An 18,667-nucleotide genomic window follows, 5' to 3' on the forward strand; every position below is an offset into this window, starting at 1 on the left:
GCAATAGCTTGCCTAAAACATAGAAATGTTTTAAGTATAGAACAATAAAAGTCTAAATATAGCCTTTAAACAGAGTTGGGATTTTGAACATTCTAAACTGGTTTTGGATAAGACACATGGGTTTTACTTTCTTTAACTGTCCTAAACTGACTAAAACTATCTTGAAGTGTCCAAAACCTTTAACATTGGTAAAAGGGTAAAAATTCTATTTGTGTAACAATTGTACACCTAATAATTCATAGATTAATAAACATTTGATACTTTTCATACACTTTTCTTTAATTTATTGAAGGAAAAGATTTATAACTTTTGAAGCTTTACAATTCACTGTACAACAAAAGAGAATAACTTATCCTTTAAATATGAATAAATATGCTTTTAATGCTGATAAATTATGTTTTTGCATGAGGATAACTAATGCAATATTAAAAATAATGATAAACTTTTTTTATAAAACAAAAACATGTCTTCATTTTATTTCTTGTTCAAAAATTAACCTTTCATTTTTCTCATCTTTTTCTAAATTGTGACATAATTTGAATAAAAAAGTTTTGGACAGGACGATTTAAACTGTTGATTAATCCATTCTTTCTTGAACCTTGCCAACTGTGCCTTAAAATAATTTTGAATGAAGTTCATAAAATTGTTACGATTAATAATAAAAACTTAAAAACAATTAAGGAATATTTTGTTTGTTTTTTAGTCGAATAGTCGTTCTCCAATGGTCTCTCCTAAAGCATCTCCTCAATCTTCACGAAGGCCTCCGAATTCTGCACCCCCACCTGTTCCCCCACGCCATGCCTCACCAACTGGAACTCCAGGACAGTCACCTAGTTCTTCTCCACGGTATCTGTAACATTTATTTACTATTTGTTACATGGATCGATAATAAAATTATTTTTATAATATTGTACCTGAAAAGTCTCCTGTTTTTTAAGGAACACTCCTGTATTTTACGACTATTTCCTGTTTACCCGCATATTCTCAAATTTCTCCATATTTGTTGAAGAAATTTAAAACAAAAAATTTGGTGATAAACTATCCACTAACGGCCAAAATACTTCTCTTGTTCCTCAATAGATAGTGCTATTGCCAGTACTGTAGTATGTTTATTGTTTAAGTAATATAATAATGGTTTAAGAAAAATAATACATATAATGTGTAATGGTAATAAATAATGGTTTAAAAAAATCTTAGTAAGATTAAGATTTATATATATATATATATATTTTTTGTTTTGTTAATTAAATGTTAGTGCTTATATTATTTCCAATTTTAGCTTACATGATTATGCATGATGTATTAAAACTTTTCTCGTAGCCCAAAAAATGTCACTAGTAAAATCCCTGTTATTTTATTTCTCCACTGTTGGCAGGTTTGCAATATTTGGAATAAGTAGAGGTTTCATGCTTTGATCTAGGAAGAATTAAGTAAACTTGTATAATATTTCAATGTGTCATAAGTGACTGTAAATTTGAAAAAAATTGTATACAATTTTATTTTATCCAAATAGGTTTTTTTTTCTTCATAGACACTATGTTTCTATTACTTTAAATTAGTAATTTGTATATCTGTTATTAAAAGTATCTTGCAAAAACCAGAAAAAATTCTACTACAGGGTTAATAATAATTGCAAATAATTTCACTGTAAATTTATAATAAGTGTAAAATTCAATAAATAATAGAACATTAAATAATATCTATTTTTTTTAACATAAAGGAAAATTTCTTTGCTAAAATAACTTTTTCTTAAGAAAATTATATATGATATTAAGGTATTTTTTAATTTATAAAATACAGTAGAGTCCCGATTATCCGAGCCCCGGTTATCCGAGTTTCCGCTTTAACCGAGCTATCAAATATTTCAAGGATTTTTTTTGTTCTTGTTTATTTTTTAAAAAAAACCGCTGAAAAATAAATCTGAATTTTGTCTTCCAAACACTCAGAAAAACAAAATCCAACAACTTGGTTTGATGAAATTATCGTTAATATCGTCAATAATGATAGTGAATCTAGCGAAGATAATGAAGACAGCGATTATTAAAATCAACATATAAAAATCTCTCATACAGATGGACTAAAAGCTATTGAATATATAGAACAACAAAAAGAGGCGACCCCAGCCTTCCTGTTATCCCTAAACAAGGCGAAACATAACTACAGAAAAGCGCCAAAGTTATGTAGAACAAAAAACGATTAAGGACTTTTTTTAAGTAAAAACTTTTTAATTCTCGTAAAGTATGCGTTTTAAATGTTTTTAAGTAAGCTTTTCAATTATAATATGAATTGTATGTGGTATACTCATATGCATTTTGTATTTCTTAAATATATTACATTTATACCTTCTCTTTTTTATCCATTTTTATACTCTTCGCTTTAACCGAGTTTTTCAGTTATCCGAGTTTCTTGCGGTCCCCATGAACTCGGATAATCGGGACTCTACTGTAATAGTTTTTAATATGAGAATATTTTATTTATAAAATGTAAAATTTGGCAGAAGCAAATTTTTGATATATTTTCTTTGCTTAATTTTATATAAATGTATTGTTAAAGCTTCAATGAAAGTTATATATGTCTTATTTAGAGAATTTTTGATCTTTTCAGCAATTTTATTTTTAATTACTGTTTTTGAAATATTTATTGGCTATGTTGGGAAGTAGATATTATTTATGATTTAAATCAATATTTATGAAAATTTATTAAGTTACTTTAAAGTAAATTTTTTATCTGTTTTTCAACACTCCTTTTTTTTCCTATTTTTTTAATTTTATTTATTTATTATTATTTTTTTTAGTACTCCTATTTTCCTTACTATTTTCTAAAAATTTTGGCTGCAGTCCCTGAAATAGGGTTTGAAAAAACACAGCCCACCTAGGTTTTTCATCAAAAACCTGGGGTTTCTGGTGAAAACTCCAGGTTTTTTCTGAAAATTTTTTTAATTCTTAAGTATCAAATAAGAATGTATGATTTGCTTCTAACAAGAAAGTTAGATATTTGATAACTATTTATAGCACATTTTGTTGCGATGTAACAATTTTTTTAAGGATTGTTCCATTATTATTTTTATTTCTCTAGGATAAATAGATTGTAACAGAAAAATTTAAATCTGCTCAATTGAAAGATTTTCAAATTTTTTTTTTTACTAATTTTATTTCAATTCTTAGGTGCTTTAAAATTAGTTCATGTTTTTCACCAACTTCGTTGATAATATTGTAAAAATGTAATACAATAAATATATAAAGTTAAATCCTAATACAGTTTTGGCTTGAAATAATTTTATGCAAAGCTCATCATAAAAGTAAACATAGCACATTTGCTAAGTAATAATTTGAAAATGGTTAAGTTGCATGCCATTTTCAATATGCTTTTCATAAAATTTTTAAATATTTCTTTTATAAATGATAAGGTTATATTGTAAGATTAGAAAAAGAATTGGATAAAAGAATACCACTTTCAGTTTTAAACTCTTAATTCGCGATAAAAATGAAATATCAAATCATAATAATACTAGAGAATAATATTATGAAAGAATGATAAAGAAATATTACAAATTAAAATAATTTAAAAAAAAAAAGAATTTATCGGTATTTGTTAATTAATAAACCTTACCAATTTACTGGCCATAGGAATATGTCAATAACTTTGAAAAATTGTTTTAGACCATTTTATTTATATGTTTCACTGGGAACTTATGTATAAAACATCTCTAATAATAATAATCTACAATAAAACATCTATTATAATATATAAATTTTCTAAAGCATAATTGTATTTTTATTCTATAAAAATTTTAAATTAAGCCTAATGAAGAAAAAGTAGAACAATTTAAGGTGCTTAGATATTAGTAAGGCCTTTATTTACTTGAAATAGGACTGAATTTCACATGACATGGTTAAGAAAACTCTTGTGCATATTTCTAATTCAACTTTTTAGTTTTAATTCTTTTAATATATACCTTTATAAATGAAACATTTTATTAAAAGAAAAAAAAGAATTTTTGTGTTACTTATTATTTAGCATGATTGAATGTGTTATATTTCATTACTTATATCAGTTTAATAAACATCTTATTGAAAGGTCTTATTTTCCTCTTAAAATTAAAAGATATGATTTATTTCATTCCTATCAGCCATTCTTGTGGTTCTAAAGATGACTCAGGTGGTTCTGTTACTGTTACTGTCAGCCCCTCTGCATCCCCTGAATCTTCTGGTAAGAGTTGTTAATTTATTATGATTGATTCTTATAGTTTTATGTAGAAATTTTTAGTTGTTAATGTGATCACATTTTAAATCTTAATTTTTAAATTTCTGTATGTATGTTCTTCTAGATTTTGTGTGTGCGTTTTTCAGGATAAAAATCTGAGAGTTTTAAATTTTTTTCATAAGATTTTTTTATTAAAGGTTAGTTTAAGTAAGTTTTTTGTGTGTATAAAATTCTATAACAATAAGCTATTGTCTTAATGTAACATGTTTTAATTAAAGAAAACCTTGCTTAGGTCATTTGGGCTTATAATTTTGGGCTTAAAATTGTATCCAAATTTAAAAATCCATAAAACTATTTGTCCATAGTTAAATTTCAAATTGAATTTAATAAAACCATTCATTTAACAGTGCTAGCACTAAAAGTTATTTTCATTATGAGAAAATTTTCGACTAGGTCATACAGGAAAAAGTTTCACAGAAAAAAAAATAAAGGTCTGTTAGAATAAATTTACAATAGTGTTTAAGAAATGTTCAAATGTTTGAATTTTGAGTTTCTGTAAAGTTTATAGAGGGAGGGCCTTGTCGTTTCATTTTTAAAAAAAACTGCAAAAAATATCTTGTTTTGATCTAGCGTAAGCTTCTTAATAGTGCAATGTTTACCACATTGCACTATCTGACCAAGCATGTGCTTCCTTTTCGTAAAAGACAGCTGGTAGAAAAGCTCCTCTTTTTCCATAGTCTGCAAAGATAATAGGGTTTGCACGAGAACTTGCTTTTATAAAAGTATTTGTGAAACTATCATTTTTCCTAAGGTTGACCATTTTTCCTAAACGGTGATAAATTTACTCTGAACAGACCCCTGAATACTCAGTTTCAAATGAAGCTTTTTCTCGATTCAATTTTTGAATCTGTCCTAATTAAAAACTTTGATTTAAGAATTAACTCTTCTCATATTTTGAAATTCTTTGTTTTGGTCTATCAATAGATTGAACTTTTTAAATGCAGATATTAATTAGGGATAAAAAGTTATCACAACTGTTTAATGTCACTGATAATTTTTTTAAAATCATCTTGGGACTTCAATCATCTTTCATGCATTCAGTTTTTGGTAATATTTTTCTCTTTTATCCTACCTTAAGCAAATGTTATTCTAAATGATTTAATAAGCGCAGTGAATTAGTACTTATCAAAAGGAATGTCATGTGTCTTATTGGCTTTTAAAAAGATCACTTAATTTTGATCTTTTAAGGATAATTCATGTATTAATTATTTGTTCAATTATTACTGAATCAACTACTTATTGCGTTTTTTATTCAATCATGAAATATTAACTTCTTAGATTTATATATTTTTTTAAATTGCGACCCACTTATAGGGAAAAAAGGGCTTGAAAATTTGGAAATCATAGATCCTAAAACTCGTAGTCTCTAAAGTCTAGCGGAATCACTCTCTGAAATCTAACTGAAGATGAATATGATAAATTACTATATATACAATAAATATTAATTGTAAATGATGAATTGCAATGTAAACAAATTATTACAGCAATACAATTAATAATTAATTAATATATTTCTTATGCTTGAAAAGGCCAAAAAAGGAACTATTGGGAGACTTTTCTGTACTCCTAGCAATTAAAAAAAAAATTTTTTTTTTAAAAAAGTCATAAATTGGATTTAAGTCCTGAGACCTGCTGGTCTGTATTTCTTTTCTTACACACTGGATTTCTTTTTCTTAAAAAATAAAAAATTTTGAAATTTATGAATTGAAAATTTGAGTAATCTATTTTCACAATATATATGTATATATATATAAAACTTAGTGGCACGACAGTCCATAGAAGGCCAAGGCCTACTGTGCCCGTCTCAGTTTTCTTGACCTTGGGCTCTGGGGTGCAGGAGCAGATATTCCGGTCAGGTGGTCAGCCGAACGCGGAACCCCCAGTGTTTAGTTCCCAAGCATGCTTGGTAATGCTAAATTAATTATTGATAAAAGGGAAAATTTTTTAGAAAAAGTATGGTTTTTTTTTAATAATGAAAAATTATTTTTTTGAATGAATTCTTGTAATTAAAAGTATTTAATTTTCTGCAAATATTCAAATTTTTTTATATAAAAATTAAGTGCTAGAACACTAACGTTTATATAAATATTATCATATTAGTTCCCACTTGACTAAATGGACCATGGTATATGACAATTAAGTCATTTAATAAAATTTCTGTCTTATTTTTGATGAATTTTTGTTCTTATTTCGGCAACTATTTTAACTATTTTCATGCTTTAGGCTACTAAAAGCAACTATTTTGTCTTTTTTTTCTCTGGCTACCCAGTTACTATAATATGTAAAGTAGTGCTTATAGAGACTACAATTCGTAAAACAGTGCTAATAGAGTTTACTGCATTGTCTCTGTCAAATCTTAAGTAGTTGGCATATTCTAAAGAAGTATAAAAACATGTTGTAGAGAAATTTTAAGAACATACTTTTATTTTAGGGGTAGGTATTTCATATTCTGAAATAGCTCATGGAAAAACATCTAGTAGCGGAACGTGGCCACGCCCTTCATCCGGTGGTGGGCCACCAACCACCCTATCTCCCCCCTCGTCTATGGTCGATCCACCTTCCATGATTCCAGTCAGTCCATCAGTACACTATGCTGAATTAGCACAAATTAGGGAAGAAATGCCTGAACCAAGCTACGCAAATACAGATATCACTTTAAATAATGGTATATATGAATGTCATTGATATATTAGTGAATGTAATCTATTTATTTTTGTTATTCCTCATAAGACTACTGACTAATTAATATACCCGCCAAGTCTACTGTTTTTTTAATGAAGACTCCTGTATTTTATGACTATCTACTGTTTACCCGTATATTCTCAAATTTTGTATTTGTTGAAGAAATTTTTTAAAAAAATGGCGATAAAATAGTCGCTGATGGCATAAATACTTCCCTTATTCCTCAACAGATGGTGCTATTGCCAGTACTGATGTTGAGTGTTAATAATTCAAGTAATTATAAATAATGGTTTAAAAAAATCTTCTTTAGTTTAAGATTTATATACATATTTTTTTACTTTGCTAAATGAAAGTGCTTATATTATTTCCAATTTTGAATTTCTGTTTTTGACTTGCACGATGTATCAAAACTTTATTCGTAGCCTAAAAAGTTTTCCTAGTAAAATCTCTGTTATTTTATTTCTCCAATGTGGACAGTTATGAATTAATGTTTATTTTTTACAAAGACAGTTTTTAAGATCTCCTAGAAATGTTTTCACAAAAAGTTATCTCCTCCCTACATTGTAAGTGATTAAAGACAAATAATTTTTCATCCATTCGTGAATCCTAGGTCCTGCTGAAATGTGAGAAATTTTGTTATGTTTCCTTCTTTTCATGTTTTTCTCTATAGAGAATTTTTTTTAAATATTTTTCCCTATGTTTTTTCCTCATTTCCTGGTAATAGATCATATTAACCCTATTTATCCCTTTTATGTTTTTCCTTAACTTATTATTTTATTTTGACTTTTAGCTTGGTTGAGTACATATTTTTTTCTGATAGTATGTAATATTAACAAATAATGTTGTCTCTGTGTTATTTTTCTTTCTTATATCAAATTAATGCTGTTTCTTTGAGTTTTACATATTAAAATCATGAAGCGTAGCATTTTAAAAAAGAGCTTAAAGGTGCCTTTTTTTTACTTTTGTTTTTTAAAAGCCCTTAAAGCTGCTTTTTTCATTGGGCGTTTTTAAAAAGTTCTTAATTTTCCCTTTTCGAAACTGAGATTTTTTTCTTTGCTATGTCAATTTTCATCACGTATTATGCTAAAGTGTGGTTTTCACTATTCAAAGTTTTCACAACTATTCTATTTTTTTTTCTTCATCCATACCAATAATATACCTAAGTTTTGGTTATTTTTAGTATTGACTTAACTTATTTTTATATAAAAAATAATATTTATTCATGTTTTTTTTAAAAAAGAAATCATTACATCCCTAGAAAGTCATCTTGAAACTAAGTTGGGACGGTAATTGGCTTAAAATAAGTACATCAAAAACATTGTATCTTCTTCGAAAATTCGAAAGCAGGGAATTTTTACAAAATACCTTCATTTAAAAGAACTTCTAATTTTTCTTTTTATATAGAACTAATATTTGACTAATATTTTCTATTTAAAACTCTATGCATATCAAATTAATAGAAAACAAGGACAGGAAAATTAATGCATATTCTCTAACAATTTTCATTTTTACAATAAAGGCCATGCTAGTTTAACAGAACTTCTATACTTATAATTATTACGATTTTCTTCCATTTTGCGTAATATTAAGCAAGTTTTGGAAACAATATTTGTTTTTAATTATAATAAAGATTAAATATATATATTTTTTTATTTATCTTTTATTTATAATTATTTGTTATAGGCTTTCACTTTTAAATATTTTGTTATTGAGAAAAAAAACTATCTTGTAATTGTGCTTATGATCACTTTTAATGTAGGCAAAAATGTATATATGTTAAAGTGAATGACCAAAATCAAGAAAATTTCGACTTACACCGGTGAATGTCAACAATCACATAGTCGCTTTGAATGTCCGAAATATTTGTTATATCTGATTTGGTATTAATTTATTTGTTGATATTGTATTTATTCGATATTTTAATATCTGCTGTGGATAGATTAGGAGAAACATTAGCATTCAGAGTACCGGTTAAATGCATACCGGGCAATGACACTTGACCTTACCAGAGTCAAAATTTGTGATGGTTTTCCATTGATGGGCCATCATAATCTTGATGGCAACCATCAATATTTCTATCATAAACCATTATATTTTTTGATGGTAAACAACATAAGTAACCATCAGGCATTCTGACTGATTTATGAGGGTCTAACATGAGAATCGATACTTGTTTTCATGGTTTGTTTATGTTCAACCATCAGAAATTTCCCTCATAGTTTCTTAGATATCAAATGTTGAAACGATCATGAACCACCATCACCTCAATGCAGAAATTCAGACAGATTTAGGATGGTCCAGCATTAAAAAAACCCTAATTGTTTTGATGGTATATTCCTGCTGAACCAACAATAAATATTATTGAACCATCATAAAATGCATTATGGACCATCACAAATTTCCGTAGTATATTAGAATTTAATTGGAACGATCATGAATAACCATCGTCCCAATGTAGGAATTCGAACTGATTTATGATGGTCAAATATTTTTAAAAAAATTTGTTTTGATGGTATATTCCTGTGAACCAACAAGAATTCCCATTGAACCGTCATGGAAGTGTATAGTTGTAACCATCACAGATCATCACGGATTGTTGGTCCATGAGAATCAAACTTCTCTTGATCATCCATCATAGTATTAAAGTAGCATTTTTCCATCATGGAATGATGGAAGTTTGTTGGCATATCAAAAACCATGAACACATAATGGAAAATGTTGGATGATGGTGACCATCCTGAATCGCACTGAAACCAACCTAAACCATCAAAATTTTTTGATGGGACCATCAAGAATTTTGATTTGGGTAATAAAACATTGATGTAAGGCTTACCGGGCAGTGGCACTTAACTAGACCTAGCATGTATTTCAGACATTTACCAAAGCGACTATGTAATTGTCAACTACCACCAATTTCGGTCATTCACAGTAACATACATACATACATATATATATATATATATTCATAGATCATGTGTTTAATCAAGATTAATCATTTTGTAGCTAGTTCACAAAATCCTAGGTCAGGAATTGAAGTACCATCTTCATCTTCTCCTCAACAGCCTCCTACTCACATCAACAAAATTGAAAAAAGGTATTTCTTTTATACATATACAGTGGTGGCCAAAAGTGTGGACATTTTTTGAAAGTTTCATGTTTTTCAACTTTGTGTGCTTGTAGAATATATTAATTTTCACTTAAATACAAGCGTTTATGTATCAAATTGAAGGTAATTTAATGTAGAATTTAATAATAAAAGTATTACAATATCTGTATTACAAAAAAAGTTATGCAACTAATAGTAAGATCTTTCTTAGATTTGCATTTTTTTAAAGTGATACTTACACAATCAATACTTAGTAGGATAACCCTTATTTTTTAAGACAGCTTCACAGCGTCTTTTCATCGATTGAACGAGTGTTAGGAATTCATCTTTCGTAATCACATGGTGCCAAGAATCAATTATTGCTTCAATAAGTTGCCTTTTATTGGATGGACGTTTTTTTCGTACAGGAAATTTCAAATGTCGCCACAAATTTTCCTTTGGATTGAGATCAGGACTGTTTCCTGGCCATGGTAATATATCTATACCTTTATTTTGAAACCATACTGTGCATACTTTTGCTGTGTGGCATGGAGCTGAATCTTGCTGAAAAATAAATGGTGCGTTGTTGGGGGAGAGATCCCTGATGGAAGGCATCAATTTTGATTTCAGGACAGTTTCAATGTATTTGTTGGCATTCAGGATGCCATCAATCACTTGAATTCGGCCCACACCATCTGCAGACATACATGCCCAAATCATGACATTTGTTGGGTTTTTTGTAGTTGCTTCAATGCAATCAGGATGAAGTGCTTCACCTACTCTACGTATCACATATTTTCTACCATCACTACCAAAGAGCAATATTTTACTCTGATCGCTCCAGATTACTTGCTTGCATTGATTTTCTGACCATTTAATGTGTTCTTTTGCCCACTTAACTCGTTTTTCGCGTTGCTTTTGATTTAAATATGGTTTTTTCCTTGGAATTCTAGCTTGTAGTCCAAATCCTGATAACCTTCTTATTGTTCTTGAACTTACTGCAATACTCGCTGCATTTATTTCACATCTAATGGCATCTAATGACATTTTTCTATCTTGAAGGCATAGCCGTTTAATTTTTCTTTTGGCAGTAGCACTTGTACATTTTTTTCGGCCTGATTTGGCTTTATTTTCCACTGATTTTGTTTTTTCATAATGTAAACAGAACTTTCGTACACCAGAACAAGTCACTGAACCACCAACTTGTCTTGCAATTTCAGCATAAGAGAGACCATTTTCTCTCAATATGACAATTCGGCTTCTTTTTGTAGTTGTCCAGTTAGCTCTTGTTGATGACATTGTTTAAAATCAGTTTTAATTAAAAAGAAAGGACTATAAATATTCAAAAAACAGCAATACTTTATTTAATTGTACTTGTATGCATCATTCCGCAAAATATTTCCACAACAATAACTCTTTTACCATCCAAATAACCTAAACTATAGTTAGACATTTGATTGGTCCTAAGAACAGTGTTTGTGATTGGCTAGTACGCTTTTATTACATAACACGTCCTAATTCAAAACTATTTGTCTTTGTTCTACTAAAATGAGCATAACTTTTTTTGTAATACAGTTATTTTAATTCTGTTTTTGTTATTAAATTCTACATTAAATTACCTTCAATTTGATATATAAACGTTTGTATTTAAGTGAAAATTAATATATTCTACAAGCACACAAAGTTGAAAAACATAAAACTTTAAAAAAATGTCCACACTTTTGGCCACCCCTGTACATACCTTCCAAGTCTCCTGTTTTTTAACGAAAACTCGTGTATTTTACAACTATCTCTTGTTTACCCTTATATTCTCAAGTTTCTTTGTATTTGATGAAGAAATTTTAAAATATTTGCTGATGACAAAAATCTGATGCAAATTTCTCATGACTGATGGCAAATTTTTCTTATTCCTCAACAGATGGTGCTATTGCCAGTACTGCAGTTTGTTGAATTTTTATAGTTTAAGTAATTAATGGTTTAAACTTTTTCCCCCTTAGATTATGATTTATATACATATTTTTTAGTTTGCTATATGTAAGTGCTTATATTATTTTCAATTTTGAATTTATCTTTTTGACTTACATAATTATGCTTGATGTATCAAAACTTTATTCGTAACCTAAAAGATGTTGCTAGTAAAATCTCAGCTATTTTATTTCTCCTATATTGGCAGATATGTATATAATTGTTCGTTTCCAAATATTATTGCTTTCATATTACATTACAAAAGAAAGTGTTGTGAAGCTGTTATAAAAATGGAAACATAAAAATAATTTTTAAATTTTGAATTAAATGTAATTTTTAACTTTCTAATAGAAAGTAATATTTAAATTTTATATGTTTTTCTTGTCCACTTGGAAAAAAAAGGCAAATTGAAAATAATATTTAGATCTAAATCTAAAATGGTATACTTGGAAAAGTCAAGGAATTTTTTTTTCTTCGGAAATTGAGTGGGAACCCTGTCGTTAGTGTATTAAATTTCTTTTTTATTTGATCTTCATGCTTTTTTTAGTATTTCAGACTAATTGAATTCTAATATTTAAAATGTTTACATCTTCAAAGCCTCTTTTATCTATATTTTTTATCTGTTTCATTTTTCACTCTCATAATTTTGTTAAATTTTTTAAATATAGGTTAATAAGAATCGGCAAACCTTTGGATGCTCTCGAAAACAAAGAAAACCGTGTGAGTTATGAAAATTTGCACATGGATCACATAGCGGCCCTCATCGCCGAAGGCTATGCTCAAAACGAAGTAATCAGAGCTCTTGGAATCGCGAGGAACGACCTTCAAATGGCCAGGGACATTTTACACGAGTTTGTTACCAAACGAAAATGAGCTTTTGCTGAAGTATGAGTAAGAAAAAAAAATAAATAAATTTTTTTAACTAGTCAAAACTTATCTTGGAAGAATGCAACAATAACAACGACTCTGTAAAGACGCAGAATATATTTTGCTCAAAATTGTTGAAAGACACTGTTGTTTGTTGCTTGCATTGAAATTCAGACGACAAATTTTTTTATTCACCTCAAATGAAATGAATGTGGTCACTCTCGTTGGAGCTGTAATTTGCTGGTCGATTGCAGCGAACACTCACATTTTTGGAGCAGGAATTTCTCCATTCTTCTGTAATAATCGATTCTGCTAATCAATACATTGAAAATTCTAGTTAAATATGTATGCAAATAAAATATATATATTTGCCAAATCATTTTTTGATTTGTAAGCAACGATCTAGTTCTTTTGCATGATGTAAAAAGTTTAAATATTCACATATTCCATTGGTTTTGTATTTAAATATTTTATTAATAGGTGCACTTCTATTAAAGAACAGTTTAAATATCAATTGTCATTTATAATATAACGCATAAATAGTTGTTCCATTTAACCTTTTGCTATTTAAAGTTCTTATTTATTGTAAGAGATGCTTGTTGTATGACCAATTCTTTTTTTAAAATTCATCTATAGTCTATTGGAATTTCTGTGCAAGTTGGAAACCAATTTTTATATGGTTCATTTGTTACAGCTGATTAATTGGGATGTATTTACTATGATAAAAGAATCTAAACTTCAAATTTGTGGATTAAAAAGCATTTATATTTCAATGAAACCACACATTACATAATGGCTTGTTTCACTCCTGATAATCTGGCATACTCACTGCGAAGGATGATACAAATAATCAAAATCAATTTTCTTAGAATGAAATAATTTGGCACTTATCGATTATCTTTTTATCACAACCTTTTTTTATTTATTGCCAAAACTGTATAGAGTAATGCAAGATAAGAAAGTAAAATAAAATATAACAGAAGAGAACAAATTGTAAGGATAAAATTAATAGGCATCTGTGCATAATTAGTTGTGTATAGCCCTTCCAACCTTCTATGATGTTTTTTCTCTCCTTTTCTTATTAGTTTCTATAGTTTGTCTAATGTAAGAACTCCCCTAGCTATTCGCCTTGAACCGTGGCGGTGAGTATGGTAACGAGACATAACTATTTCAAGTTGGGGTGTGGGGTCATTGCTTAGGACAGGTTGTGGCCTGGATCGGCAACGGAATATTTTTTTTTGGTCTATTGTGTTAGCTCTAGAGCAGTGTTTCCCAAAGTGTGGTACTCATACCCCCAGGGGTACGAGAACAGTTTAGCGGGGGGTACGCATTCTTATACAAAATATCTTTCAACAAAAAAAATTTCAAAATTTTTTTATATAAAAACAAAGCTAGCCATGAAAATTTACAATTACATATTTTTCAATTGGCTATTTTTTGCAAAGTTAACAGTTAATAATTAATGGTGTCAACAGCTAGTTGTGAATTGACTTTTGTGCAATTTTTTAAATTTTTTAATAAAAAATCTATTCATTTTTTTATTAATGGCACACAGCGTTACGAAAAATTTAGAGAGGGTACACAAAAGTCAAGTATGGGAAACACTGCCCTAGAGTAAAGACAAGCTACCCTCCCTGAAATCTGCTATTCTTGTCTCCATAGCAGCAGCCATCTTGGACGTTGTGGCTGGAGAAGTTCTTGCCATAGACAAACTATCACTGATCAGTTCTCACCAAAACTTGGGTTCCTATGATCATATTTAATTTGTAATTAAAGCTTAATAAAAGTTGAGTCATCCTATTTAGCCTATGTTAAGTAGCCAACTTTAAGATTGTTTTACTGATAAACTAAGTTGACTATCCTGCTGTTTTTTTCTTTTGTCCTCTACTATTTTATAATCATTCAATAATTTGTGATTTCCCCAACGAGCTTTTGTTGGCATATAAACCTTTTTGCAACATCACAGTGTCAGTCTTAAGCCTGTCTTCTCCTAAAGCATGCTAAGAAAACCATTGGCTTTTACTCTCTGTGTCATTCAGTGTTAAGTCATCCTCATCATCATAGTTAGCCAGGCAGCCCAATGTGGGCCAATGCCTTCCCCTAAATATTTCTGGACAACGACTGCCGCCAATTCTTTTTCTTAATTGAAAGAAAATCAAACTCCACCAAATCAGCCCATCTCAGCAAGAAAGCGGGGGAAGGCTGCATTTGTAATTCAATGGATAGTAACAAAGTTTTTTTTATCTATGTTAAACTAATGGAAGGCATGAGGCAATTTACTAACCTTAGCCAAATATAACTCTATACATATATATAACTCTTTATAAAGAAAAAAGAGTGAAAAATGTACATGTGCTACAATTTATATCAAAATTCAAATCAACCCATTGAATTGGCATGAGTAGTGAGATACAACATTAGAAGGGGGGGAAGGCCTGATTTTTTTAAAATTAAACATTCTGTCAATTTAAATTTGCTTTTATTCATATATTATTTTGAAAAGGGCAATTCTTTTTAGTAAACTAAAAATTTTTTATGTATTGATCAAAAATTTCAACTTTTCTTCTCTTATTCTAGCATAATTGTTTAGTTTTCTATTTCTAGTCAAATAAAATATTAATTTACAGTAAATGGAATTAAGCAAAATAACAAATAATACTGACTTTTCTTTCTTTTTTTTTCTTAATTTTATTAAAATGTATGGGCTTACTGTCAAATTTAGTAGTTTTTTTTTTGCATGCTAAATTATTTATTAAATAATATTTTATGGGTAATTCTTAATACTTTTCTATTTTTCATCATTTTAGGTCAGGTTTGATTTTTAATTTTAATTAGTTATTTATTTTTAGTATCTATTACTAATAAAATTTTTAAAGTAAAGACTCAAATGCTCTAGGGAGAAAAAATAAAAAACAGGTTTTCTTCATTATGATAAAAAAAAAATTACTTATATTATCTTAAAAAGTCCCATGGTATTTTGCGCATAAAAATGCTATTATCGAAAAGGAAAAGCTATTCTGTTTGACAGTATAAAACATAATGCAAATGTGCATCAAATTGTATGAAGGTTTTACGTTTATTTATTTGAGATTTCAGATTGTGTTGATAAATGAATTATTTTCAAAACTTTGTTGATATTTGTATAAGAATTTGAAAGGCCATTCACTGATCAGAAAACTTACATTTTATAACTAAAACTTCATATTAAATTGTGATGTCTGCAAGCATTATGAATTGAACCCTAGCACATAGCTGCCCACTCTCCTGGATTTCCCAGTTGACTACTGGATTTTTTCAGTTTCTCCTGGTCTACTGGTCTAATTAAACTTCTTCTGGTTTTTGTACATTTTAGAAAAGTCCCTAAAATGGAGTAGTTTCCAAAAAAAAAATCCCTATTAAAATAGAATTTTTGTACTGATTATTGCTTGCTAGAATAATTAAATAACTATTACTAATGCATAATGAAGTGAACCTCATTTATAGAAATCAGTTCAAAACTTTTTTTGTTATAAGATGTTATTTTTATTCAGAACTCCCTTTTTAAATTAATTAAAAAAAATCTTTTTACTATCGATTATAAATAAAATGCCTTTTAATATACGAAATTATGAGTATACATAGCGCATAACATTTCAAGAATGTTTAATGTCAATCATAACTGGAAAATATTGCAATTTTTCTATTTTGAGAACTATAAAAATCCCTTAAATTCCCTATGGTTAAAATATTTAGAACATTATGCAACAATTATCATGAAATTTATATTATTTCTTAAAATCTATTGGATTTTTCCTATCTATGTTGACAACTATGCTAGTATAATTCATGAACAATACTGAATAGCTTAAGATTCTAAGTGGCATGTTTTAGCTTTTAAGTTAGGATATTAATTGGCAATTTAAGATTTCTAGAGCGAATTATCTTTTAAACTTCTGTGATTTCAGAATTTTTATTTTTATTCTTATTTTATCAATTTAAAATTCTAGCTGAAGCAAGCCAGTCATTGGCGAATTTTTTTAAAATTCAAAAATGAGAACAGAAAAATCAGGATTCTTTCTTTCCTTTCTGATGAACAGGAAAAGTATCTTTAGAATATAATTCTGCAGAAAAAAAGAAGGAAAAAAAATATTTTCTTTTGTATTTTTTCAGCTATTTTATTGCTTCAACTCTTTCTTTGCTTTGTTTTTTAAATTTAAAATCTATAAATATGAAGATACAGAGTATAACAGTTTTGGTTATACCTATAATTTCAATTTCTGTTATTATAATGCTTTTTTAAATTTATTGTGTTTTCGTCGAAGAAAATAGTAACTTCATAGTAAGTCATGAAAAATTCTGGTTATTTAATAAACTTATACTTATGGTTTCAATCAATGTTATTATAATGCTTTTTTAAATTTATTGTGTTTTTATCAGAGAAAATAGTAATTTTGTTAAGTCATGAAAAATTCTTGAATTAGTCATGGATTTGAAAATCTAAAATGTAGCAGATACCATGTCTATGCAAACACTTAAAGATAATCATTTAATACTTCATCCAACGATACCGCTAAATTTTAAGACGTGTCAGAATAAATTATTGTACAGTTAAATAAGACTGAAATAGGATCTTTTCTAAAAATTTCGTTCATAACTTTATCCACTAATAATTAAGAAATTTGCAAACCGGGGATTTATTGTAGATTTCTTAATATATATATGTGTGTGTGTGTGACCTGTTTTTAGACTTGTTCAGTGTTGTGAGAAATTCTCTTATTTCTTGCTTTATGTTCTTAGAAGTGCGAAAGATACAAAAATGAATATTTATATACTATAGAATTGAATATGTTGCCTTATGAAACTTTGTCTCCATACTTACAAATTGAGGTGAAAAAAAGTGATGGTTCATTCAAAGATTTGCTTCTTCAAACTAGTCTGTTGTCCATGCTTCTTATAACGAAGGAAAATATTTCTGGTAAATTATTCAGATTGTATTGAAAATTTTTTTGTGTATAGTTTATGTGTATATAGTTTGAAAGATAGTTTTTATGCAGAAATATGTTTAAAAGCACTTTGTGTCTGCATTGAAGGCTTTTGAGTTCCACTTTAATAACATTAAAATTTTTATTTTCAATCAATTTAATTGTGATTTTGGTTTTTTGAGTGATGATTTAAATATAACAGAAATGTTACAGTGTAACAAGAAATTTATGACTATTGTTATGTAATGAATTAAATGTAACTTTTAATTAAGTAAGAAAAAATTGCACAATTATGTCACATTTATTGAAAAAAATATATTGAACTTTTCTTATGTAGATAAATATAATTAGGTTATCAATTATTTATTTTCTCTGTTAAAATTTTTAAAATTAAAATATTACATTAAACAAACATTTTCACTTTTAAGAAAAAGAGGAATAAATTTAATTATCTATATCTGTGCGACAATGTTTTTACTCCTTAAAATTCGTTAAAAATTTAGTACATTACTGATTTGTCTTACAGGTCTTTAAAAATACAGTTTGTAAAAGTTTTTTTAAATTTTATTTTTTATGTAAGGGTCACCCAAATTTTACTTCCATAAATCAGCCTCATTAATTTAAGTTTCTGCATCATCATGATTCATTTGAGTTTTTATCTTATCACATTCACAAAAAAGAAATGAAATTTAATTAAAAATAGTCATATTCATTTAGTAATTTAATCCCTTTGAATGTCCATACACACATAAAATATAAAAATAAACTTATTTTATAAATAAAATACTAGTACGTCATAATAAATACGTCATAATACTAGTACGTCATTTGATTTAATCCTTTT

The 18,667-nt window shown here is 27.9% G+C and overlaps 1 protein-coding gene across 1 annotated transcript in view; it reads left to right on the forward strand.

The window, feature by feature from the left end:
* The window catches only part of Cbl (E3 ubiquitin-protein ligase CBL), a 41,190-nt gene extending 27,948 nt beyond the window's left edge, over positions 1 to 13,242 (forward strand). The window contains exons 8-12 of the mRNA XM_043051399.3: positions 704 to 846; positions 4,130 to 4,209; positions 6,695 to 6,928; positions 9,949 to 10,039; positions 12,664 to 13,242. Coding sequence (XP_042907333.1) covers positions 704 to 846; positions 4,130 to 4,209; positions 6,695 to 6,928; positions 9,949 to 10,039; positions 12,664 to 12,868 — 753 coding nt within the window. The 3' untranslated portion in view covers positions 12,869 to 13,242. The remainder of the gene's footprint in view (positions 1 to 703; positions 847 to 4,129; positions 4,210 to 6,694; positions 6,929 to 9,948; positions 10,040 to 12,663) is intronic.
* Positions 13,243 to 18,667: the final 5,425 nt, after the last annotated feature.

The sequence above is a fragment of the Parasteatoda tepidariorum genome, chromosome 3, assembly GCF_982258835.1.
Source record: "Parasteatoda tepidariorum strain Cologne lab strain chromosome 3, Ptep-v5.0, whole genome shotgun sequence".
In the NCBI taxonomy this organism is placed as follows: Eukaryota; Metazoa; Arthropoda; class Arachnida; order Araneae; family Theridiidae; genus Parasteatoda; species Parasteatoda tepidariorum.